The following is a 27,670-nucleotide window of genomic DNA, read 5'->3' on the forward strand; positions in this document are numbered from 1 at the left end:
TCTAGCACCACCAGACCTCCTCCGTAACTCTAAACTGATACCTATAAGGCTGTGAAGCGTCACCTATTGAAAATATGGGGTACTGAAGTTTGACGCAATTTTCCGGGCGCAAAAAAAAATGTAAGGTTTGGCATGTTGGGTATCCATTTACTTGACGTAACTTTGTCTTTTATATTTTACCAAAAATGTGGGTAATGTACTGCGTTTGTTTGCCCTAAAAGTCAGGTTATTGCGTTTTTTTACTGAAATATTGCATTTCCTAGACCTTTGCGGTAATATCATAAAACTACCACTATTTTATTCTCTAGGGTGTCTGCTTTCAGAAAATATATAATGTTTGGGGTTCTGTGTAATCTTCAGGCCTAAAATGATTTTTTAAACATGTGTGCAAAAGACACAAAAACGGCTCTGGTAACGAAAGGGTTAAGTGACTTTATTATGCTTATCAAGCTCTCTGTTGCCTGGGTCTAAATGATGTATTAAACTGAATGGCCCCAAATCATGAGGGACTAGCCAAAAAGTCTTGTGTTGTATTATGGCAAGCAAAAGAAGAATGTAAGGAGTGGTAAACTGGATTTCTTTTTTGGTAAGAAACAAAACCACGAATGACCAGTTGTGGATAAAAACCATTTGTGCCACCATAGGTACATGTTATCTTGCTCTATTTAATCCCCACAAAATCTGATTGCTGTGTCTTTGCTTATTCTTTTAGGGTGTGTATCTCATCACACCTGTCAAAAATAACATAAGGCATTTTAAAAGCTTGCATTTCAATTCATGGGTTTCACCCATAAATGGTAGCACCGTTTCACATTTCTGCTTCTTACTAGCTTATCAGAGGATGTCAAAACAAATCAGAGCCAACAAGGCATAAAATGTGTCTAATTAGAAAGGGAGCCAAATGCAAAGCTACCCAAATCTGCACATCTGGAAATGGAGGGGAAAAGTTTTCCTGCAAAGACACTTCAAAATCTGTTTATTATACATAGGTCATGCAGAAATGCTGGAATTGAATGTATAAAAATATGTATAGCTGGCAGAGCCTCAGGCTCAAAAGGATGGTCTCATGACATTCAAAGAATTGTCACTTTTTAGATGGTCTGTTGCCCTTCCAGGGAAAAAAAAAAAAAAAAAAAAGTGTCTAGAAAGCGTATGATCACATCACCAGCTTATAACTGGAAGGTAACACTATGTAACATCTGAACTGTCATGTAGCTGGAGAGAAAAAAAGTGTAATAGGTACTAAAGAGGATACAGAATACAGTGGGTTGATGTATTACTAAAGAAATAGAATATGTTCACTTTGCAAAGTGTCACTCACAATGAACTTGGACTGGTTACAGACAGCTTCCAGTGGAGATTTCTCATGAAGATATTTTGTTTAGTGACACAAACCTGCTATGGGCACCAAGTCATTAGTCATGAGCAGTTTGGTTCTGATGAAGTAAAGCCGATTGAAGAATTGGCTCGGGGTACCAACATCGCTGGATCCCTGGACAGGCAAGTGTCCTCATATTAAAAGTCAGCAGCTCCAGTATTTGGAGCTGCTGACTTTAAATTTTTTTAAACTAGACTCCTAGTTTAGGAGCTCCAATTAATAGCTTGATTCTGGGATGGGAGGGATGGGGCTTTAATTGTAAAATGTTGCATTAACCCCTCCTGTCGGCTATAAGCATATATGTGGCAGCACGGACTAAGGCTCCATGCACACTAGCATTTTTTTTATGCTTAAAAATGCTGGAAAAGAATGCTGGTAATAGCTTTTTGTAGTAGCATTTGAGAATTTTTGCAGTTAAAGAGAAAAAAAAAAAAAAAAAAAAAACACTATTAGTAGCGTTTAGGAGCATTTCTGCTGGAAAAACACTCCAAAAATAATTTTTTTCTGCTCCTAGATGCTGAAGCTCAAAAAATGGCAATAGCCTAAAGTAGTGTGCATGGACACATAGGATAACACTATTTAGCACTATTTAGAATTTAACAGAATATGTAAAAAGGAAATCAAGGGTGCAAAAATTCAAAATGAACGACAGATCGCAAAAAATAGTAGGACAAACCCCCAAAAAATTCTTCAAATATATTAATAGTAAAAAGGTCATGTCTGAGCATGTAGGCCCTTTACAAAATAATCTAGAGTGGGTGACTGGGGACAAGGAGAAGGCTAATTTATTAAATACTTTCAGCTCTGTGTATACAAAAGAGCATGGGGAAGCTCATGTCCATAATGGGGGTGGTATTGACACAGCCCCCAATGATCCACAATGGCTCAAAAGGGATATGGTCCAGAAATATTTAGACAGAATAAAGGTGGATAAAGCACATGGACCAGATGGCACCCACCCACGGATCCTAAAAGAATTGAGCTCTGTAATTTCAAAGCCATTGTATCTAATTTTTAGGGACTCATTAATGACAGGAATGGTACCACTGGATTGGCGCAGGGCGAACGTGGTGCCTATATTTAAAAAGGGATCAAAGTCTTTACCAAGTAACTATAGACCTGTTAGTCTATAGTTAGACTTCTATAGTCGGGAAGATACTGGAGCGTTTAATAAGAGACCACATAGACGAGTTCTTGCTGGAAAAAAACATTTTAAGCAACAGACAGCATGGATTCATGAAAGACAGAAGTTGTCAGACAAACCTGATTTCTTTTTATGAAGAGGTAAGTAAAACCTTGGACAGAGGGGTGGCTGTGGACGTGGTTTACTTGGATTTTGCAAAAGCGTTCGATACAGTTCCGCACACACGGCTCATGTGTAAGCTAAAGTCTACAGGCTTGGAAATATCAGTTTGTAAATGGATAGAAAACTGGCTAAAAGACAGAATTCAGAGAGTAGTAGTTAATGATTCTTACTCTGAATGGTCTAAGGTTATCAGCGGTGTACCCCAAGGTTCAGTGCTGGGACCCTTACTCTTTAATATCTTTATAAATGATATTGGGTCTGGGATCAAAAGTAACATTTCTGTCTTTGCAGATGACACCAAGCTATGCAGTGGAATAACGTCCTTACAGAATGTCTCCAATTTACAAGCCGACCTCAATGCACTGTCTAATTGGGCGACTATGTGGCAGATGAGGTTTAATGTTGAGAAATGTAAAGTTATGCACTTGGGGGCTAAGAATATGCATGCATCATACATTCTAGGGGGAGTACAACTGGGGGAATCCGTAGTGGAGAAGGATCTGGGGGTTTTGGTAGATCATAAGCTCAATAATAGCATGCAATGCCAAGCTGCGGTTTCCAAAGCGAGCAAAGTTCTTTCTTGTATTAAGAGAGGTATGGACTCCAGAGAGAGAGATATCATTTTGTCCCTGTTCAAATCATTAGTAAGACCTCATCTGGAATATGCCGTTCAGTTTTGGGCACCAGTTCTCAAAAAGGATATCGGGGAACTGGAGAAAGTGCAGAGAAGGGCAACCAAACTGATAAGAGGCATGGGGGAGCTCAGCTATGAGGAAAGATTAGAGGAACTGAATTTGTTCACTCTTGAGAAGAGGAGAATAAGGGGGGATATGATCAACATGTTTAAATATATAAGGGGTCCATATAGTGAACTTGGTGTTGAGTTATTCACTTTACGGTCAACACAGAGGACAAGGGGGCACTCTTTACGACTGGAGGAAAAGAGATTTCATCTCCAAATACGGAAAGGTTTCTTCACAGTAAGAGCTGTGAAAATGTGGAATAGACTCCCTCCAGAGGTGGTTCTGGCCAGCTCAGTAGATTGCTTTAAGAAAGGCCTGGATACTTTCCTAAATGTACATAATATAACTGGGTACTGACATTTATAGGTAAAGTTGATCCAGGGATAATCCGATTGCCTCTCTGGGATCAGGAAGGAATTTTTTCCCCTGCTGTAGCAAATTGGAGCATGCTCTGCTGGGGTTTTTTGCCTTCCTCTGGATCAACTGTGGGTATAGTATTGGGTATATTGTTTTATTGTTTTTTTATGGTTGGACTGGATGGACTTGTGTCTTTTTTCAACCTGACTAACTATGTAACTATGTAACTATGAGCAGAAAAAAAAAGCCAACAGCTTCTAGGAGCTTAGGAGCCTAATGCCGCATACACACACGAGCGGACTTTACCGCAGACTTTGCCCGGCGGACTTTGACGGACTTTACGACAAACTTTCTGAATGAACGGACTTGCCTACACACAATCAACCAAAGTCCGTCAAATTCGTACGTGATGACGTACACCAGACTAAAATAAGGAAGTTCATAGCCAGTAGCCAATAGCTGCCCTAGCATGGCTTTTTGTCCGTCGAACTAGCATACAGACGAGCGGACTTTTCGACCGGACTCGAGTCCGTCGGATAGATTTAAAACATGTTTCAAATCAAAGTCCATCCAACTTTTGAGAAAACAAAGTTCGCTGGAGCCCACACACGATCGAATTGTCCGACGAAATCCCGTCCGCCGGGCAAAGTCTGCCGTAAAGTCCACTCATGTGTACGCGGCATAAGCCTTATGCTGGGCTGCCACATATATGCATACCTTTGTGTTGGCACCAGGTTCGATTGGATGTCCCCAGCATGGAGACCAAGCTTTCTCCGACAGCCCTTGGTCTCAGAGTAGGGATGAGGAGCCCTAGGAACTGATAACACCATCACTGATAGCCAATTACAGTTATAACTAAGATAAGCCTCCCTTGTGTGGGTCCTTTCACATGAGCCCTGTCTGGTTTGTTCAGCAGGGGATCCATGAACAGATGTCCCCTGCTGGATCAGAGCACAACTTTGGTGACATCTGTGCCTGTTCAGTTTTTTTTCTGCATTTTGACAGCGTAACTTTACTGACCTGTTTTAAAATTATGGGCATCTGTTTACATTAGACTACCTCCAATATGTCACAATTTGGTCTGGAAAAATGGAAAAGGATGCAGTTCTTATCCGATGCACATCTGGTTACATCCACCTTCCCGTAGACATAGCTCACCACACACTACAATCTGACAGTACAATCTCCATTAGTTCAAGCAACAAGTATGTAATACAAGAGGCTGCTGACTGGATATAAAATTGTTTGGATAATTTAGACAGGTTATCGTATTTCATAGTATTGGAATATCTAAGGTTGGTTGTACAGAGATTGTACAATCAGATTGTAATGTGTATAATGACCTTTAAGCCTGCCATACATGGATGGAAGTTTGGCCTGTTCAGCAGAGACCAGCCAATATTCAATCTTTGTATGGGCAGGGAGGTTGTACAGAAGTCGATCTATTGACTTCTGTACAACTGCCCTGTCAGATTTTCCACACTCGAGCATCGCTGCAGGCTATATAGCTGATCAGTGTATTCTGATGGCAAGGATGTCTCCCTGCTGTCAGAGTACAATAGCACAGCAGGGAGGATTCCCCCATCCACATCTAGTGTGTGGATGGGGGAATACAGTAATTTTTTTCTTCATTCAACTTGTTGGTTGAACAAAAAATAAAGCATAAAGCGTTGCGCAAACTGTTGGCACTATATTAATCCTGTATATTAATAATATGAAAGTGGCCACAGCGCATGTGGTAATAAAAGCTGCTCTCCATCAGGTTTCATTTTGACAGTTTTAATACCGTCCATAAATGTATCAAATGCCTTCACCCTGGGTTCACACTGATACGATGAGGGAACCAGCGCAATTACACGCTGGTTCCCGCGTCGCTCCTCTCCCGCACTGCCTTGTGCGAACCACTGTGGGTGTCATTAAACAAAGTTAACACATAGGGGTGCCATTAACAAAGTTAATGACACCCCCAGTTTAGTTCACAGATCACAGTGCGAACTGTGAACTCGCACAGGAATCGGATTGCATAGGTGAGAACACCCATGTGATCAGATTCTAGTGCGGGGAAAAACAAGTCCCTGCATTATTTTCAATGCAAGGTTTCAGCCATACAACTGTATGGCTGAACTCACATTGCTCAGAGATCGCATGTGATCGGCACCTGTAGTGCAGGTGCGAATCACATGCGATCTCTGAGATCACAGCAGTGTCAACCCGGGCTCAAAGATTAACAAAGATGTTTCTAATTGCCTTATTAATCACAACACCAGCCAAATATCTAATATCATTTGAACCAATTTGGCCCCTTTGCTTCATTAATATCTGTTTTATTGATCTTTGATTAGTTTCTTATATAATTCCCTATACTATTTGTTGATTTTTAATGAAATATATATATGTACGCTGACTCATGCATCCATTCTGCCAACCGCAAGCTCATTGGTTTTTTCAAACCTGTCAAAGTCACTCATTTCCCACCTGCCTTTGTGGCTTGCAGTCGTCAGTATAAAAGATAATCTTGCTTCACTATTAGGCATACTTGATAAAGGAGGCAGGGCCTCTGAAACGCATTATATGCACCCCTTTACTTCCCCATGCCTTGGTCCTAGAAGCCCATAGATGCCGCTGTCTTCACATCCGTTTGATGGGTCCGGAATCTTGTGCATGATAGCCACTTGAAGGTCCACTGGCTATGCTACACTCAGCTCTCCGATGTTACCAGCTCCAGCAAAACTTAATTTGCTGGGATGTAAGTGTTTACTCGTGTTGTGCAATAAATGGATATATGCTTTTATTAACATGTGCACTGTGGCTACTTTCATGTTTTCTGCAAACCCACGAGGATCTTTCCGCATCTGATGAACACTGCTGCACTGAAATTCAAGCTCTGACTCACCTGTCTACCCATAGCTCTGCTCAGTCATCCTGCTCTCCTGGTTGATAAGGCCGCTGGCTATTTCAACAAAGCTCGTTCCATCCAGCTGCATTCTTGACCTTTCTGCTGCATCTGTCCTTAAATCTCTTCCCCTCCATTACCAAATACGGTTTCAGATATCTTTTCGTACACATATCACTATTATATATCATCATCATTATTATCTATAAGAAATCATTTCTGATGTGTCCGATCTCATGAGCGCAGAGAGATTACTTTTTCTTATTAACCACTTCCCGCCAAACGAAATCATACAATGTCGTCGAATTTGAGTGGGGATATCTGAATGATGCCTGCAGTTACAGACATCATTCAGTCATCTATTAGAGCTGGCGATTCTGTGCACCATAATAACAATCATAGCGGTTGTTCAGCCACTTGATAGTTCTTACAGGCAGCCGGAGGGGGAAGTCCTCCCGGCTCTGTCCTGTGCTTCTCGCGGCTTGCCCGTAGATCGGCGAGAGGTAAAAGGAACCGACCGGCGCCGGAAGTTTACCATAGAGAAACCGGTGGGCCAGTTGGCCCCCGGACGCCTCGATGATCTTTCAGAGGCCAAGCACGATGTTATGTCCTCATGCCCAGCCTCTGTATTTGAAAAAATGCTGCTGCCTCGGCTGGGAAGCCAAGATCGTTTTTGTTGTGTTTTTCATGCTTCCCAGTCTAGAGACGAGATCTGGGGACTTATTGACCCCAGATCTCACTGTAAAGGAGGACTGCACTATTCCTATTATAAGGGATGTTTACATTCTTTGTTATAGAAATAAAAGTGATAAAAAAAAAAAAAAAAAGTAAAGAAAGAAAAAGAAAGTGTCAAAATAGAAGAATAAAAACAAAAGAAAAAAAATTTAAAGCGCCCCCATTCCTGCGCGCAGAAGCGAACACATACGTAGGTTGCACCCACATATGTAAACGACGTTCAAACCACACATGAGGTATCGCCACGAACGTTAGCAATAATTCTAGCGCTAGACCTCCTCTAACTCTAAACACGTAACCTGTAAAAAAAGTTTAAATGGGGATTTTTAACCACTTGCTGACCGCCGCACACACATATACATTGGCAGAATGGCACAGGCAGGCAAAAGGGTGTACCGGTACGTCCCTTTGAACCTGCCTCATATCGGGCGCGTGCATCCCGCGAACTCTATGTTCCCCGGCGGCCTGCGATTGCAGCGAGGAGAGGCAGAACGGGGAGATGCCTATATAAACAAAGCATTTCCCTGTTCTGCCTAGCAACATGACAGGGATCTACTGATCCCCGTCATCGGGAGCAGTGATCTCTGTCATGCTGTAGCGAGCCCAGCCCCCCTACAGTTAGCATCACTCCCTAGAACATACTTAACCCCTAATTAATAAAAAATTAATAATAAAAATGCCATAAATCTACCCCCTATTTTGTAGACGCTATAACTTTTGTGCAAAGCAATCAATATATACTTATTGCAATTTTTTTTACCAAAAATATGTAGAAGAATACATATCGGCCTAAACTGTGGAAAAAATTAGTTTAACCACTTCCCGACCGCCGCACGACTATGTACGTCCTAAGTTTGAATGGGGATATCGTTATGGCAGCAGCTAGCTGCCATAACCCCGGTATCCCCGTTTTCGTGCGGCGGCCGGCTTTCAGATAAAAGTGGTCCCTGCGGCGGATTCGTCGCGAGATCACTCTTATCGGTGGCCCCCCCCTCCCGCCGTGATCCGGTGCCCTCCGCCGCTTACCGGAGCCGTCGGTAGCGGCGGAGGCGATCGCGTCCTGTTCTCTGGTGTGTCTGGAGACGAGTGAGGCCAAGATGGCGCTCACTCGTCTCCATGACACTGCTGGGCGGAAGCGACGTCAAAACGTCACTTCCGTCCACGCCTCTTAAAAGCATATTTTTTCAAATGTCATTTTTCCAAATGACTTTTTTTTTTTATTGCATTTTAGTGTAAATATGAGATCTGAGGTCTTTTTGACCCCAGATCTCATATTTAAGAGGTCCTGCCATGCTTTTTTCTATTACAAGGGATGTTTACATTCCTTGTAATAGGAATAAAAGTGACACAATTTTTTTTTTTAAACAGTGTAAAAATTAATAAAATATTGTAAAATAAATAAAAAAAAAAATATTTTTAAAACCCCCCTGTCCCGACGAGCTCGCGCGCAGAAGCGAACGCATACACGAGTAGCGCCCGCATATGAAAACGGTGGTCAAATCACACATGTGAGGTATCACAGCGACCGGTAGAGCGAGAGCAATAATTCTAGCTCTAGACCTCCTCTGTAGCGCAAAATATGCAACCTGTAGAATTTTTTAAACGTCGCCTATGGAGATTTTTGAGGGTAAAAGTTTGACGCCATTCCACGAGCGGGCGCAATTTTCAAGCATGACATGTTGGGTATCAATTTACTTAACATTATATTTCACAATATAAAAAAAAATTGGGATAACTTTACTGTTGTTTTATTCTTTTATTCAAAAAAGTGAATTTTTTCCAAAAAAAGTGCGCTTATAAGACCGCTGCGCAAATACGGTGCAAAAAAAAGTATTGCAATGACCGCCATTGTATTCTCTAGGGTGTTAGAAGAAAAACCATATATAATGTTTGGGGGTTCTAAGTAATTTTCTAGCAGAAAAACCTGTTTTAAACATGTAAACACCTAAAATCCCAAACGAGGCTGGTCCTTAAGTGGTTAATATATTTTTTGGGGATATTTATTATAGCAAAAAGTAAAAAATACTGTTTTTCAAAATTGTCGCTCTTTTTTTGTTTATAGCGCAAAAAATAAAAAACACAGAGGTGATCAAATACCACCAAAAAGAAAGCTATTTGTGGGGAAAAAAAGGACGTCAGTTTTTGTTTGGGTACAATGTCGCACGACCGCGCAATTGTCAGTTAAAGCGACGCAGTACAGAATCACAAAAAAATGCTCTGGTCAGGAAGGGGGTAAATCCTTCCGGGGCTGAAGTGGTTAAGTACCGAAGTTTGGCGCCAATCCACGAGTGTGCACAATTTCAAAGCGTGACATGTTAGGTATCTGTTTACCAACACAAGAGATATTCTAGCGATCTTCCTGCTGAGACATTGTATTTTGACAGGGGGACGGGACGGGAACTGCCCCTCCCACCACCACCACCAGAATACAGTGATCATCACTCGCAGCCATCGACTAAGAGCACTGATCAAATGCTGGTTTTCCAGCATGCCTGTTTGGACAGAAGCCGTTGATAATCCATCTTCTGTAGAACAAACAGCTGTACACACGGACCAAAACTTTGTGTACTGGGCCTTACACAGAACTTTTGATTAGGCCTGCCTAAAAAACTGACAGGCAGACCTGATTAGAAAGCTTATGTGAAAGGACCCTGTCTTTTCCTCTTTGAAAATTAAAAAAAAAGAAAGAAAAGGATACAATGAATCTTTACAGTGACTTTGTAGAAGAGAGAAAAAAAAGGTTTGTTTATCGATCGACTTCTGTATGACCAGCCAGCCCACACAGATGGGATTTGGCTGGTCTCTGCTAAATCGGTTGAATTTTAATTCATGCATGGCTGCTATTAGTGTCAGGGTTAATGTGGATGTAAACCCCATTCATTAAATCTGACCTGGGCACATACATCTGTAGTGTTAACCTCTCTCTCTCCAAAGCCCTAGGTCCTGTGTCTTTCTGCTGCTTTGTTCCTCTTAATCAGTATGATAACTTCTGACAAGTTCTCAGACACCGGGTGCTATAAATAGATAAGCTGAGAGCTTGTCTATTCACAGCACAGCACTGCAAGTTTCTTTGTTCTTCTGCCTATGTGGGGGGGGGGAGCTTGTCTCCAATCAGCTGTCACACAGGGTATGCCAAAACGATGTGTACTTTCTAAAGAATATAGAAAGTTGAAAACAGCGGTTAGAGATATAAAACTTATGTAGGGAGATTTGTTTCATCTCTGTGTATCATCTGAGGCTGTTCACATCCATTCACTATAATGTGTTTTAGGTAGATGAATTTAAAAAAAAAAAAAAAAAAAGTTTTATCATTTTAGTCTCGGCAAGTTTTAGGATTAAAAAAAAAAAAAAAAAAAAAAATAGGCAATTTCACATTAGCATGCAGCTCTGCATTGTGAAATCACATAAAATCACCCTTGAAAATTCCACGACACCACTGCCTTCAGGGAGATCTTGTAGTATTATCATACTGTGCATACGCAAGATGAAGCATGTGGCATCACACCTCTACCTTAAGACCTCTTTAACACTGAGGCAGTTTTCAGGCATCTTAGTGATAAAAAACGGAGTTACTTACCGGTAACATCCTTTTCCAGGAATCTTTCAGGACAGCACCATAGAGAGACACCGGCTCCTCCCCTCTTAGGAAACACCGCCTTCCAATTCAATATTTAAATCTCATCCTCCCAACGGCCCCTCAGTTCTTCACGAGTTCCTCCGGCCAGCTGGGGAGACACAAGAATACGTCATACAAATCTTTATCTTACCTGACGTTCTCATGCGATGAGTTCTCATAGACAATCAAAAACCTGGGTGGGTACTAGTGCTGTCCTGAAAGATTCCTGGAAAAGGATGTTACCGGTAAGTAACTCCGTTTTTCCCCATTCATCTTTCAGGACAGCACCATAGAGAGGATAAGCGAGCACCTTACCTTAGGGAGGGACTACTGCCTGCAGCACCTTACGCCCAAAGGCTTGGTCTTTGGCTGACAGCAGGTCCAATCTGTAATGCTTCACAAACGTGGAAAAACTGGACCACGTTGCTGCTCTACAGATCTGCTCCGGAGAAGCACCAGCCCACTCTGCTTGAGAAGTTGCCACTGCCCTGGTGGAATGTGCTTTAATACCCTCCGGGGGCTCCAAACCCCCGATTACATAGGCCTGGCTAATGGCCAACCTTAACCATCTGGCTATTGATCGTCTAGAGGCTTTGAACCCTTTCCTAGCCCCTGAAAACAATACAAAAAAAGAATCGGATTTCCTAAACTGTTTTGTACTATCTAAGTACTGAAGGACGCACCTTCTAACGTCCAGTTTGTGAAAAATATGCTCCTGTTCCCTCACAGGATTCGAACAGAAGGTAGGTAAAATAATTTCCTGGTCCCTATGAAAACTAGAGGCCACTTTTGGTAAAAAGGCCGGATCCGTTTTAAAAATCAAACGGTCCGGAAAAACCTGAAAAAAAGGCGCCCTAATAGAAAGGGCTTCGAGTTCACTTACTCTCCTTGCTGTGGTGATCGCCACCAAAAACACAGTTTTGAGGGTGATCAACTTCAAGGTACAGGATTCCAATGGCTCAAAAGGATCCCCTGTAAGAGACTGTAAAACTAAGGAAAGATCCCACACTGGGAATGGGGAACTTTTAACAGGCCTCTGTCTGCCTAAAGCTCTAAAAAACCTAGCTACCCAAGGATCTATAGCTAGTGGCTTTTCCAGGAAAACGCTTAGTGCCGATACTTGTCCTTTCAAGGTGCTAAGGGCTAATCCTTTGTCCGCTCCTGCCTGCAGAAACTCTAATACTGCTACAGAACTTCGTACATCGAAGGAGCTTTCTGTGCACCAACTGTTAAAGCGTTTCCACACCTTTAGGTAAATGGCTTGCGTCTCTCTTTTCCTGCAATTTAGGAGAGTTGTCACTAGCCGATCCGAGAAACCTTTGCCCTTTAGCAATTCTTCCTCAGTAGCCACGCTGCGAGGTTCCATCGCTCCACCTGAGGGCAACAGATTGGACCCTGAGAGAGAAGATCCTCCCGGATAGGCAGAATCCAGGGAGGCTCCACTGTCAGACTCTTCAAGAGGGAGAACCACGGCCTCCTTGGCCAGTGTGGTGCGATCAGAATGAGGGTTGTGTCTTCTGACCGAAATTTTCTCAGAACTGCTGGGATCATTACGGGAGGGGGGAAGGCATAACACTTTGAGAAACGCCAGCTCTGAGCTAGTGCATCCACCCCGGCTGCTCCGTCCCATCTGTTTAGGGAAAAGAACAGACGAGCTTTCGTATTCGCCTTTGAGGCGAAGAGATCCACGGAGGAGACCCCCCACTTCCGAGTAATCATCTCGAAGATGTCCTGGTTCAAGACCCAGTCGCCTTCCTTCAGCATTTTTCTGCTCAGAAAATCTGCTACGTGGTTCTGCTCCCCCTTCAGATGTATTGCAGAGAGAGAGAGAATGCTCCCTTCGGCCCACCTGAGGATGGATTCTGCCAGACCCCACAAGGATCTGCTCCTGGTTCCCCCTTGCCTGTTGATGTAGGCCACTGCTGATGAGTTGTCCGAACGGACCCTCACATGCTGCCCCAGGAGTTCTCTCTGAAAAGCTCTGAGAGCCAACTCTATTGCTCTCAGTTCCCTCCAGTTCGAGGACTTCTTTGCGTCTTCTTTTTCCCAGGTGCCTTGCATCATCTGGGAATCTAGGTGTGCTCCCCACCCTGTGCCGCTCGCATCGGTCGTAACCGTTCTGGACACTGGAAGAACCCACTCCAGGCCCTGTGAGAGATTGGACCCTTTCCTCCACCACCAGAGGGACCTTTTGACCTGACTTGGCACAGATATAAGGGAGTCCAGAGATGCTGGACTGTGGTCCCAGACACTCAGAATAAACAGCTGTAGGGGGCGAAAGTGCAGCCCTGCCCACTGAACTGCCGGAAGCGTGGAAGTCAGTAAGCCCAGTGCTGACATTGCTTTCCTTACTGAGATCTGACTGCTGCCCTGGAGCAGTAATATTGCTCTGTCCACCTTCTGGATTTTTTCTGCTGGAAGGAACACTTTTTGTTTTGTCGAATCCAGTACATAGCCCAGGAAGGTGACCTTTTGGGCCGGAACCAAACTGGATTTTTCCAGGTTCAAGAGCCATCCCAGGTTTTCTAAGCTGTCTCTTGCTACCTGAAGATCCTGGTACAACTGCTCCGGGGAAGGAGCAAACAGGAGTAGGTCGTCCAGGTACGCGACTACAGAGATGCCTCTGAGCCGCAAGAAAGCCAGGACCTCCACCATCACTTTGGTGAAGATGCGGGGGGAAGAGGATAGTCCAAAGGGGAGTGCTTTGAACTGTAGATGAAACGTTCCTTCCCCAGTTTTCACCGCCAGTCTGAGAAACCTCTGGTAACTTTCTGCGACTGGAATGTGCAGATAAGCGTCCTTTAAGTCTATTGACGCCATGAAGCAATTTGGGGGAAGAAGCGCTTTCACCGAATAGACAGAATCCATCCGGAATTTCCTGTAGGTAATTGAGACATTCAGAGGCTTCAGATTCATGATAAGCCTGAATTTTCCCGAAGGCTTGCGGACCACAAAAATGTGGGAGTAAAAGCCTCTGCCTATCTCCTCTACAGGAACCCTCACTATCACCTCTTGTTCCTCTAACTCCTGTAGGGAGGATAGAAGAGCTGACGCTTTCTCTGCACACTTTGGCAGCTCGGTGACCAGAAGTCTGTGCTGAGGAGGTTCTGAGAACTCTAGCTGGTAACCTCTTCTTATGATCCCTAACACAAACTGGTTGGAGGTGATCATCTCCCATTGTGGGAGGAAGGCCCCCAATCTTCCTCCCACCGTGGTTACCCCGTCATTGGGTCTTCTTGGGCTGTTAAGGAGGGCGAAAAATCGCCCCTCCCCGCCCCTTGCCCTTCTGCCCCCAAGCTTTTTTCTGCCGCTCTCCTTTTGGGGTTTCAAACTTTCTCTGAGGGCGAAACTTTCTTTTAGCCTGCTCCCCAAACTTCTTTTTAATGGGAAAGGCCTTTTTCTTATCGGCTGTCCGGTCTAAAACGGTCTCTAAACCTGGGCCAAACAAGAGATCTCCTGTGAGGGGAATTCCACAGAGTTTAACTTTAGACGCGCTGTCTCCTTGCCACGTCTTAAGCCATAGGGCCCTTCGAGCCGAATTAGTGAGGGCTGAAGACCTTGCGGACATGCGCACTGATTCGGCGGAAGCGTCCGCAATATACGCTACACCCTTAAGTAGCATGGGAAAGGAAGCCAAAATAGTCTCTTTTGGCGTTCCTGCCTCAATATGCGCCTTTATCTGCGTAAGCCAATATTCCATATTGCGGGCCACTACTGTGACCGCCATGGCAGGCTTAAGGTTTCCCTGTGACGAATCCCAGGACTTCTTTAAGAGAGAGTCCATCCTTCTGTCCATGGGGTCTGCAAGAACCCCCATGTCCTCGAAGGCCAGATCTGTTTGCCTGGAAACCTGAGAAAAAGCAGCATCCAGCCTAGGGGTCTTATTCCAGACTAGAGACTCCCCTTCTGAAAAAGGAAACCTTCGCTTCAAAGCCCTTGAAAAGAAAGGTTTTCTCTCAGGATCTTTCCATTCATTCTTTATGGCCTCAACCAATACATCATGGACTGGGAAATCCTTCTTTTTTTGTTCCCCAAGACCTTTGTACATTTGGTCATGGAGCGATAACACCTTCTTTTCTTCCTGAATTCCCAAAGTGGTGTGAATAGCTCCCAAGAGCTCCTCCACTTCGTCCAGGGAAAGCTTATAGCGAGAGGTTTTTGTGGATTCCCCATCCACCTCCTCCACATCCGATTCCCTTTGAGAATCTGAAGCGGTGCGATCTGGCTCCTCCTCAATTTCCACTCTGGAGCCCCCTGGTCTCTCTCCACTAACAGAGGGAGTATCCACTGGGCTAGGTGTAACACTCTGCTGCACTGGTAAAGGACTGCTTTGGGCTTGCGGCAACTGGAAGCTAGAAAAGAGTGCCTTAAAGGACTGAAAGGTGCTAGAAAGCTCTTTGACGGATGCAGCAAGATCTGTACCCTGTTCTGCTGCCTGTTCCCTGACTAATCCATCAATGCACTCCTTGCAAAGTGCCTTGGTCCAGGATTCCCCCATACTAACTCTACAAGAGGGGCATTTTTTCTTTGAACCATGAGGCGACTTGCTTTTCTCTGTGGCTTTCTGAAAAAGAAAGAGAGAGAGTCGCCATAAATGCCCAATCCCACCAGTGCTTTTACAGAGGACCACCAGGAGTGCCCCCCCCAGGACCAACCACCACCAGGGTCCCAGACACACTCCCCTTCCCCCCGACCACCAGTGAGGGGAGAACACCCGTGAAGCTATCGGGATTTAGGTAAGGGAACACCACCCCAGGGTTCCACTTACCTTAGCATGGCTGGTGCTACTGTCTCCTGGAGCAGTTCTAGAGACCTCTGTCTCAGACATGTCCGCTGAGGATGGTGGTCGATCGTTTCCCCCGACAGCTGACTCTACAGCAAAGCAAGAGGGTCGCACCAGCCGAACGCTCGGTCCGTTTTCTTTCCCCGCGTCCGGAACCGGAAGACGCGGAATCGTCGGAAGTGCCCGCCCTCGCCGGAACTGACGTCACCCGTCATCCGACCCGGCCATAGAGCTTCAAACGCTGGCTGCTTGAACAAGCAGGAGAGACTCAGGCACTTCCCACAGCGCCCCCCTGGGCAGAAGAAACACGGACCTCCTCAGCTGTTTCTTTCCCCAAGAGAGGCTGAGGCGCGCCAATTCAGTTTTAAAAACAGGTAAGTATGGCTTCCCCAGCCTTTACCTAACTGAACAAACAATAGTAGAGGGAAAGAGCTAGAGAGACCCGACTCCCCCTCTTCCTCACACAAAATCTTTGGCTTCAGTCTCCCTGACTGATCCGCCACGGTTCCCAAGCAGTGTCTCCCCACCGGAGGAAACACCTGAACTGAGGGGCCGTTGGGAGGATGAGATTTAAATATTGAATTGGAAGGCGGTGTTTCCTAAGAGGGGAGGAGCCGGTGTCTCTCTATGGTGCTGTCCTGAAAGATGAATGGGGAAAATATCACCTGTAAAGCGCCTGAAAACTGCTTCTCATGCCTCCCCAGTGTAAAAGCCAGAGTGCTTTCCCACTACGGCTGTGAGATTGCAGGACGGGAAAAAAAGTCCTGCAATCAGCATCTTTGGGGGCGATGTAGGAGCGGTGTATACAGTGCTCCCACACCGCCCCTGCCCATTGGAATGAATGGGCACTGCTTCTGAAGCACCTGAAAAGCACTTCGGAAGCGTCGCAAGCAGAACAGAGGCAGAATGGAAAATGGCAATGATAAATAAAAAGCCGCAGTAATGTCTGCAAATACTTTTTTTTTTACCTACAAATTTTTGCCTACTGTGGTCAATTTTTTAAAGTGAGGGGTCCACTTTAAAGAAAACATTTCATGACCATAAAAAGTAAACACATAATAGTAACAATACTAGATCACTGGGGTGTCAAGTCAGAGTCACAAGGACACAGTGACGTAACAGGCAGGGCAAGCAGCAGAGAGATGTGGGCATGTTGAAGATTCTAGCTCTGAAAAAGCATGAAGAATGGCTGCAACTACTATGCCACATCTGTGGACCTTATTTTTAGGTCCCAATGGGTTCTCTTTAAGATTGAAAACAGTAAAAAAGTAAACCTACAAGGTAGCATCACTATGAAGCACCTCCTGCCTCTACAAAAAAACATCAATATTTATAAATGTATTTTCCAGAAGAAAAGATATGACTACTAAACTTGCTGGGTTTGTTTACAAAGATTATCTCCCCAACAATAGCTTCTATAGCAATACAGAGATGTGGTGTGGATCCTCCTGAGTATTGCTAAGACTGATATACAAGCGATAACATATTAGCTACCAGCCCAAGATAAGGGACCCTGGGAAAGTCATGTCCCTCGCTGCCTGGGGCACCAAAGCATGTTCTGTGTTGTACTCCGAGCTAACTAAACACTATACACAAGTCTGATTACACTGTAAACTGTACAACAACGAGATCATTCAGAGCTTTGCCTTCTGCGTGACAAGTAGGTTAGCTGCAGCACAGCTGGTCATCTTTATGTGACATCACAACAATTATTGCATGAAACCACTAAGGCTAAACATACTAAATTAGAATGTGTGACAATGGGAAACTTTACCAGCACAGCAGAATATCATAATTGTCACTGGCAACATATCAATTTCCAGGAACACTACCAGTCAGTTGAGCAGGGGCAACTAAGTAATTCATGAGCCAAGCTACTGTAATGCCTGCTACACACAGCCAGTTTTTTTTTTTTTTTCACTCAACCCAGCAGGCTGAAAAAAAAAAAAAAAAAAAAAAATTATAATATATATATATATATATATATATATATATATATATATATATATATATATATATATATATATATATATATATATATATATATATATATCTCAATCAACTATGCGACATAAGCAGCATAGCAATCTCCCCGCTGACCTATTGTGTTCTGACCAGGGGACCACTCCTCCCGCCAGAATACACTGGTTAGCGCTCGCAGCCATTGGCTGCAAGTGCTGATCAGATGATGATCAGCTGCTGGTTTTCCAGCATGCCTGTTCGACAGAAGCTGGTCGTTGGGCTTCTGTCCGACAGGCTGCTGCACACACTGGCCGAATGTTGGCTGGTTTCTGTTAAACTGGTCAATACTAGCATAGAAAGAAAAAAAAGACACTCAGAAATCACAAGTGGTGCATGCAGCACACAGCCAGCAACCTATCAAAAGCAGCGACAGGCTGAAATATACAGCAGCTGTACATACATCTGGGAAGTACTCGCGCACAGGGTCATATGCGCCGAACGCAGAAAGTTCACATTCAAGCATACGTCTATACGCATGCGGCTCTGTACACGAGTACACAAGTACATGCTCGGATATGCACACAGCCGCTGCATATTTTAGCCTGTCAGTGTTGACATTCTTCTGGCAGCGAGCTGTATGTACCACCTGTATGTCCCAGGTATTTAAAAACGCCCAACAATGATATTCTCCTGCGTGTGATAGTCCAAATCAAAAGTGGATTTTGCTTTAGAACTTTGCTGCTCTCTAGGACTGGGGTTGTCCTCAGAATGTGAAAAATAGATTAAAAAAAAAAAAAAACCAGAGGGCGCACTGGGCTATTGCATTAACCAATGACCATTTTAAAAAGATAAAATATAGCTACTCACAAACATAGGTAGTGAAAACACTCATCCAGCCACTACATGTGGCTACAAACTTCCAGCTATGGCGAAGCCTCTAGCACAAGGAGGACCTCACCAGGGTCACTGCTGGCTGATGCATTCCGAAGGTATGTCCTTCATCACAGCCAATTGAAAAATGCCCATTTAGGCAAATGCATCTGTGTGCATGAGCCCTATTAAAAAAAAAAAAACACACACTCTTTACATCAGCAATTTTCAATCAGGATTCCCCTAGAGTTGCTTGGTTTTCCTTGAAGCGGTATTAAACCCAAAACTATAAATGTAAAATATTGCCGCTTACCAACCAGACAGGATGGCTGCATTTGTTTTCTTTTTTAGGCTTTATTGCCCCCGTTTTCACTAGGTGATCTGGCCAGTAACACACCAATTGTATTAGTGAGACAACTCTGGAGGAGTGAGCATAGGAGTCACAGCAGACAGCAGCATTGACAGTCAGGGAGGAGGGTAGTGTTATATGTACTAGCAGATTTACCTACACTAACAAATTTCAGCTGACCTCCAGTTCGCACTTTATAATCAGTTACAGAGGTTTTTTCCTCTTACGATACAGGTTTTACATAAATTCAACACTTCCGGACTGCCGCACGCCGATATACGTCCTAACTTTGAAGTGGAATATCATTGTTATGGCAGCAGCTAGCTGCCATAACCCCGGTGTCCTCTTCTTCGGCCAGTGTTCCGGTTTCCGATAATAGTGGTCTCTGCAGCAGATTCGCCACAAGATCACTTTAAAAAAAAAAAACATTTTTAAACGCGCCCCGTCCCACCAAGCTCACGCACAGAAGCGAACGCATACGTGAGTAGCGCCCGCATATGAAAACGGCGTTCAAACCACACGTGAGGTATCGCCGCGATCGTCGCCTATGGAGATTTTTAAGGGTAAACAAAGTTTGGCGCCATTCCATGAGCGGGCGCAATTTTGAAGCATGACATGTTGGGTATCAATTTACTTGGCGTAACATTATCTTTTACAAAAAAAAAAAAAAAATTTGGCTAACTTTACTGCTGTTGTTTTTTTTTACATTTAAAAAAAGTGTATTTTTTCCAAAGAAAGTGCGCTTGTAAGACCGCTGCGCAAATATGGTGTGACAGAAAGTATTGCAACAACAACCATTTTATTCTCTAGGATGTTAGAAAAAAAAAAAAAAAAAAAAGTATAATGTTTGGGGGTTCTAAGTAATTTTCTAGCAAAAAAAACTGTTTTTAACTTGTAAACAACAAATCTCAAAAAGAGGCTCAGTCCTTAAGTGGTTAAAGGGGTTGTAAAGTTAAAAGTTTTTTCACCTTAATGCATTCTATGCATTAAGGTGAAAAAACATGCGACAATATCGCCCCTCCCAGCCCCCCCGTTTTACTTACCTGACCCCACGCTCGCCCCCGACATCCTCTTCGCCGCTCAGCCTGGTCGTTGATTGGCTAGAGTGGATGGATTGAAAGCAGCGCAGCCACTGGCTTGCACTGCTGTCAATCACATCCAATGACGCGGCCGGCGCGCCGGGGGGTGGGGCCGAGTGATACAGTGAGCGGCTATATCACGGGAGCGCGCCCGTAAGCACTCAACACCATGCGAGGGAGCTCACATGAAGGTGTTGAGTCCTTGCATGGGGGAGCCGAGACAGCCGCCGAGGGACCCCAGAAGACCAGGTTTGGGGCCACTCTGTGCAAAACGGGCTGCACAGAGGAGGTAAGTATAACATGTTTGTTATTTTAAAAAAATAAATAAATAATAAACTTTAGTGATCCTTTAAAGCTGATAATTGTAAGCACCCCTGCCAGTGTTAAATGGTTTGTCTGATGCATCTGCAGGAGAACTTGTCCTGTTGAAAACAGATTTACTGGCCAGATCACCAGATGAAATAAGAAGACTAAAAAAGGAAAGGTAATGTGACCATCACATCGAGGAATTAGTAAGCTGCAATATAATAAATGTTTGCTTTTGGGTTTAGGGGCCCATTCACACCACATGCAGTGTTTTTATTCCTGCATCCAAAACGCATGCAAAGTAGGTTAAATGGGTTCAAATGGCATAGTTCACATCAGTGCAGTGCATTCCAGTTCAAGAAAAAAATAAATAAAATACAACATGTTGATTTTTACCTGCACAGAACTGGAACGCGGTAAAAATGCACAAAAATAAATAAATAAAAAGTATCGGACCCCAGTACAGTTAAAAAGAGAAAAACAAACATCTGGAATGTATAAAAAAAAAAAAAAAAATGCAACAAACATGCACCAGAATACATTATAAATGCATTAAAAAGGTGCATGCAGAAACGCAACCAGAATGGATCTGGAGGAGGTTTGTGATGTGAATGGGCATTAACACTTTGGTGTTTTGTGAAAGTGTGTAAAATTGCATGACTTTACGTTCATAAGACATGCAAAAATTGCCTGCTGCATTGTATTATCATTCATTGTTGATGGCACCCCAAACACAACAAAAAGGAAGCACATTTGTCATGCAAAAAGATGCGCATAAAGAAAAAAAAAAAAAATTATACAAAGCTTGACATTCAAAAAAGTTGCACAAGCGACTTTGCCATGTTTGTCGTGCAGAGGGCAGCCCGTTGATTTTCATGTGTGTAGTGCAAAAACGTGGTGAACCTTTTGCACACATTCACAAAACACTAAATGCAGCCTCAGCTGTGGCTGACTGACCTCCCATTTAAATCTGACCGCATAGTTCTGGAGCCAACACCACTTAGAGCCAGCAACATGACCCTGATGACCTGTAAGGTGCCATTCTGAGCACCACTGAGCTCAGGAAGGGGAATGCTCCTTATTGGCTACCAATGTGACGGGCATTTTACCCACTGATCTCTATTCAATTGATTTTAGCGGGGGGCCTCTCAAGACCTGATACTTCAAGGGTTCCTCTGGGATAACAGGATTGTTTTAGATTGTAAGCTCCTAGGAGCAGGACCCTCCGGTATTGAAAGTGGCTTTAGATTGTAAGCTCCCAGGAGCAGGACCCTCCTAAAGTGGCTTTAGATTAGCTCCCAGGAGCAGGACCCTCCTGTATTGAAAGTGGCGTTAGATTGTAAGCTCCCAGGAGCAGGACCATCCTGTATTGAAACTAGTTTTAGAGTGTAAGCTCCTAGGAGCAGGACCCTCCTGTATTGTGACTGTCCCTTATTTGGTGTTGTACAGGTAGTAGTAGTAGTAGCAGAGGGCAGACATGAAGAGAGGATGGTAGGAAAGGTTGTAGAGTAGTGAAGAGGTATGAGGAGGTGATTACCTGAAGCTCAGGCTGAGTGTGGTTCTCCTCATCAGGTGAATCCTCTATGAGAACTTTGCTCTTGTTCATCTTCCACATGGTGCAGACTCCCAGGCTGGCCTGTGTACTGGGAGGACTGGTGAGGTGCAGGGGGCACACACAGGACTCTTACACTTTATACAGGGCACAGCAGTAACTCCATCCTGGAAACCAGAGACCTGCTTCACCGCTCACTTCACTTCTCTTGGAAGTAATCATCATCATCGTCCTGGGGAGGAGGGGCGAGCTAGGAGAGGAGGGGGAGGAGGAGAGAAGAGGAGGAGAGATGAGAACATGATAACAGAGCACGACATACAAGAACAATGCATGGAATGGGGGGACCCCGGTGACGTCATGGCCGGGGGGTCAGAGCTCAGCACTCACCTCATCTACATGCTGTGTCCGGGAAGATGGCGATCTGAGGAGAAACAAATAGGAGGTCATGTAAACAGATCCTGGAGGAGGAGGAGGAGGCATTGGACGGAGAGCTGAGGTGTCCTGTTTCCCTTCTATCTCCTTCTATACACTCCGCTCTACACCGAGACACTTCTATGGATGGTGTACACCAGTGTTTATCAACCTAATACGATGAACTACCCTGCAGGTCTAAAGACATTTCCTGAACTACCCCTGTCTGGAGAAAGTCATTTCTATTGTTTGGGTGACATGGTTTCTGTGTGTGTGTGTGTAATGTCAGTATGGGTTTGTGATGGTTAGTGTGTGTGTTTGTGATGGTTTTTGTTAGTGTGCAAGCTGCAATGACAGATACTCACACAATCCCAAATTAACACACTTGGAGACACACAATTACCCACAAAATCCCAAATTAACACACTGGTAGACACATATAATCCCACATTAACACACTCAGAGATACACCTCGAAGTTTAATTCCAAATGAACACACTTGGAAGCATACACACACAATCCCAAATGAACACACTTGGAAGCATACACACACACACAATCCCAAATGAACACACTTGGAAGCATACACACACAATCCCAAATTAACACACTTGGAAGCATACACACACAATCCCAAATTAACACACTTGGAAGCATACACACACACAATCCCAAATTAACACACTTGGAAGCATACACACACACAATCCCAAATTAGCACACTTGGAAGCATACACACACACACACACAATCCCAAATTAGCACACTTGGAAGCATACACACACAATCCCAAATTAGCACACTTGGAAGCATACACATACTACCCACTCCTGACCCCTGCACATTGTACATTACCCACTCCTAACCTCTGTACATTACCCACTCCTAACCTCTGCACTCTGTACATTACCCACTCCTGATCCCTGCACTCTGTACATTATCCACTCCTAACCTCTGCACATTACCCACTCCTGACCTCTGCACTCTGTACATTACCCACTCCTGACCCCTGTACTCTGTGCATTACCTATTCCTGCACTCTTTGTGTTACCCACTCCTGACCCCTGTGCTCTTTGCATTACCCACTCCTGACCCCTGTGCTCTTTGCATTACCCACTCCTGACCTCTGCGCTCTGTGAATTATCCATCTCCTGACCTCTGCACTCTGTACATTGCTGGCTCCTGACCCCTGCACTCTTTGCATTACCCATTAATGCACTCTATACATTACCCACTCCTGACCCCTGCACTCTGTCCATTACCCATTCCTGACCCCTGCAATCTGTTCATTACCCACTCCTTATCCTACACTCTGTGCATTACTCATCCCTGACCCCTGCATTCTTTACATTGCCCACTCCTGACCCCTGCACTCTACACATTACCCATTCCTGTACTTTGTACATTACCCACTCCTGACCCCTGCACACTATGCATTACCCACTCCTGACCCCTGCACACTATGCATTACCCATCCCTGACCCCTGCATTCTGTACAGTGCCCACTCCTGACCCCTGCACTCTACACATTACCCATTCCTATACTCTGTACATTACCCACTCCTGACCCCTGCACTCTATGCATTACCCATTTCTGACCCCTGCACTCTATACTTTACCCATCCTTGACACATGCACTCTGTGCATTACCAAGTTCTGCACTCTACATTATCCACTCCTGATCCCTGCACTCTGTGCATTACACATTCCTGACCCCTGCAATCTGTTCATTACCATCTCCTGACCTCTGCACTCTTTGCATTACCAATCCCTGACCCCTGCACTCTTCGTGCATTGCCCATTCCTGCACTCTTTGCGTTACCCACTCCTGACCCCTGCGCTCTTTGCATTACTCACTCCTGATCCTCTGTGCATTACCCACTCTTGATCCTCTGTACTCTGTGCATTACCCACTCCTGATCCCTGCACTCTGTGAATTACCCACTCCTGACCCCTGTGCATTACCCACTCCCGACCCCTGTGCATTACACAATCCTGACCCCTGTACATTACACAATCCTGACCCCTGTACATTACACAATCCTGACCCCTGTACTCTTTGCATTACCCATTCCTCTTGTTTTGCAAAAAATGTTGAGACTGTGTAGAGTAAATATATACCGGTATGTCAAGACTGATAGACATATTATTAAACAAATATTATTAAATAGTGTTGCTAATGACAGGACGGAAAAAGAGTGAGATCACAAAAATAAAAACTGTGAACACTTATGTTAACTTCCTGAAGTCTCTCCTGATTATGATTTATCCCACAGACATGTCACCTGGTCCAATTAAAAGACATGGTGGGGACATTTTTGCTGGAAAGAATATGTGCACATAGTCTGAAATTGCTGGATCAAAGAGGAAGGTAAGTATAAAAGCTGGTTTGCCGCACTCAGGGGATGGGGGGGAAAGATTAAAGCTGGACTCTGTAAAAAGTAAACATTCTTCTGTGCAGTGGAGCTGCCCTCTAGCAGTTGGATGTCTTCTGACATCATCAAAACTGATGAAATGGCATTAGCTGATGCTGAATAACAGTCCACTGCCAGAGCATAGGGGAGCACTCTCTGCTGGGGGAGAGTAAAGGATTGCATAGTTATATTGGATAAATCTATACAATAACTTCCTTCCGTGTAGATTAAACTGTTCAGCAAATGTCACAGAAAAAGCTTAAAGGGTGTCTAAACAGTCACAATAGGAGTATATTTTAGACTTAAAGTGGACCTAAACGCAATTTTTTTCACCAACAGGTAAGCTCTTTATTGTAGTCTTTTACCTGTTTGCCATCCTCTGCAGAATATAAATGGAGCTGTGCATGCGTTGCACTATTCACAATTCCAGCACAGTTGCAGTCTGTCAGAGTAAGGGACTTCCAGGCATGTGTGGGAGTGATGTCCTCCTGCACTGGCCAATCAAGACGGTCGAAGGCCCACACTGGAAAGCCGGGTAGAAGATGCCGACGTAAGCGAGAACTAAGGCTGGGCACACAGGAGCCAAATATCAGTTGGTTCAACTGATACTCAAGTCCCTCCGACTTAGAAAAAGGTTCCTGTACTACTTTGGGACGACTTTAGGGCGACTTGCATTGACTTCAGAAATCGTTTTGCAAGCCACCGCTGAAGTAGTGTGCAGATTGCTTTGCAAGGTCACGCTGTAAGTCGGGTTGCCCCTGGGTAAACCAGCTCTTAAAGGACAACTGTAGCTTTGATACAATTGTTCTTTAAAGCCTAACTCTGGAAAAAGTGAAAATCCTTGCTTGCAGTGGGGCTGGCACTACAAGGGTTCAATACTTGTTTAGGTCTAGGGGATGGGAAAACATATTTTTCAGTACTGGGATCCTTCAACTTTTCATGGAAAGGATCACAAATAGATATGGGGAGTTGGAAAAAAAAAAGAAGAAGAAAAGCAACATTCTCAGCTATAGGCCTAAAGTACTTGAGGACTGATTACATAAAGAGCATAGAAAAGAATATAAAAAGTGGTGAATGGCTGGATTGGTATACTATGTAATCAATCTTGCTATTTTAGTACTCTACAGGATCCTGAACTGAGAGCAGAGGAAGGGTGGATTCAGTTAAACAGGGTAGTGTTTTAAAAGCCATAACAAATGATTAAACACACAGGACATGAGGTAACATGGAGCATGGATATTTACTGGATAAAATTAGCATGGTTTACTATGTAGGTATTCTATTTTAGCATGCAACATTTTGCAGGGTTCGTTCATACAGTACAAGTATTAATTTGCTCATGCAGCAATGGTTGTACTCCAAAGCTGGCAGTGCACTCTGCATTATCTGCAAGCAATATGAAATGCCTCACACATCTACTCTGTATATGTTTAACAGAATAGGTAATCGTCCAAATGACCAGACAAGGAGTACCTGTAACTTGCTGCAGTTTAGTAAACAGATTCAAAGATAGAAGCAATAATGTGAAACAGGATGACAAGGAGCATGCATACACTGCAGATGAATGCAAAACAGATTAACACCTTCCTGCTTGGCCTATAGCAAGATGACGGCCGGGCTTTACCATCCTGACTGGGCTTCATATGACATCCTTCGCATTGCTGCACTCGTGTGCTCCCCTGGGGGTACAGCACGGCAGTTGTGGTGAGCTGTGTCCTTCGGACTCTGGTAGCAATGGGGAGCTACCCCCCACAGTGGTTGGGAGAAGCTGCATGCTATTAGGCTGTAGTCCTGCTGTCCGGGTTCTGACAGTGGAGGGCCATTTCCCTGGCTGCAGATCACTTGCCCAGCTACCTCTCCCTCATCAGGCATGGCCTGTCTGAACTGCTGAGGGAGGGAAGCTAAGGAATTTTTATTCCCTAGGTATGTACAGGAACCTGGGGCGTTGTGGGAAAAGAAGTTATGGGGGCCTGCATCTTCATCTGAGCATGGTGAGTAAATGGGCAATCCTTTACATATGTAAAATTGTGTGACTAATCTGCATCAAAGTCCAATCGAGGAAAACTTTTACTATGCTGGAAACCAATTTCTCTCCTTTTCTATAACAAATAGAGTGACCCTTTGTGCATAATTTTGTACAAGTTTAATTTAACGGTAATGACATCTAGCAGTCACAGGTAATTGATTCAAGAACAAATATTGCTGGCTACAAAATCAGTTTGATGGAAATGTACTGGCCATCTTCAGTTCATCATTTGCTGCAAATGTTGCCACAGTCTTTTTTTTTTCTATCTGGAGTAAACTTGGATTTTGATGTAAACACGATGGGAGAATTAAAGCTGAACTCCAGGAATTATTTGTATTGTATAGTTACATTGGTCCAGCTTGACACAATGTTGGTATGCATTACTGGCACCTGATGGACCACTGGGGAAGCTGGAAATCACTGTAGTAGGCACTCTTACAAATGATAACTGCAATCTTCCAGGTCCTGCTCAAGTTCTCTGTGAGTGGCTGCCCCACTGCACACTGACCACAGGGGTCACTTGCTCAGCACTAATGCCATGCATAGAAAGCCTTGTATTTTTTAAACCATTTCAATACAGGGCACTTTCACCCCCTTCCTGCCCAGGCGAACTTTCAGCATTCAGCGCTCTCACACTTTGAATGAAAATTGCGTGGTCAAGCAATGCTATGCTGAAATGGAACTGATAGGCGGCACTGATGGGTGGCACTGATGAGGAGTAACTAACAGGCATCACTGGCACTAACAGGCACCACTGATGGGCACTGAAAGGCAGCACTGATAAGCACTGGCGGGCATTGCTTATGGGGCTGCAATGATAATCAGTGCAGATCCCCCCCCTGTCAGGAAAGCAACTGGCAGCATGAGTAGAGGAATGCCAATAACTGGCA

At 44.3% G+C, this 27,670-nt stretch overlaps 1 protein-coding gene across 3 annotated transcripts in view; it reads right to left on the reverse strand.

Annotated features, from left to right (window-relative positions):
* TDRP (testis development related protein) overlaps positions 1–27,670 on the reverse strand; it is a 237,132-nt gene that overhangs the window by 117,917 nt on the left and 91,545 nt on the right. The window contains exons 3-4 of one of the 3 annotated variants that reach the window (XM_073626621.1): positions 22,317–22,350; positions 21,915–22,179 (exon numbers count right to left, since the gene is read on the reverse strand). In XM_073626621.1, the coding sequence (XP_073482722.1) occupies positions 21,915–21,992 (78 nt within the window). In that variant the 5' untranslated portion in view covers positions 21,993–22,179; positions 22,317–22,350. Of the gene's footprint in view, positions 1–21,914; positions 22,180–22,316; positions 22,460–27,670 lie in introns of those variants that run through there. The other 2 variants (XM_073626622.1, XM_073626620.1) reach the window with 2 other exon arrangements.

This window comes from Aquarana catesbeiana, linkage group LG04, assembly GCF_042186555.1.
Source record: "Aquarana catesbeiana isolate 2022-GZ linkage group LG04, ASM4218655v1, whole genome shotgun sequence".
Lineage (NCBI taxonomy): Eukaryota > Metazoa > Chordata > Amphibia > Anura > Ranidae > Aquarana > Aquarana catesbeiana.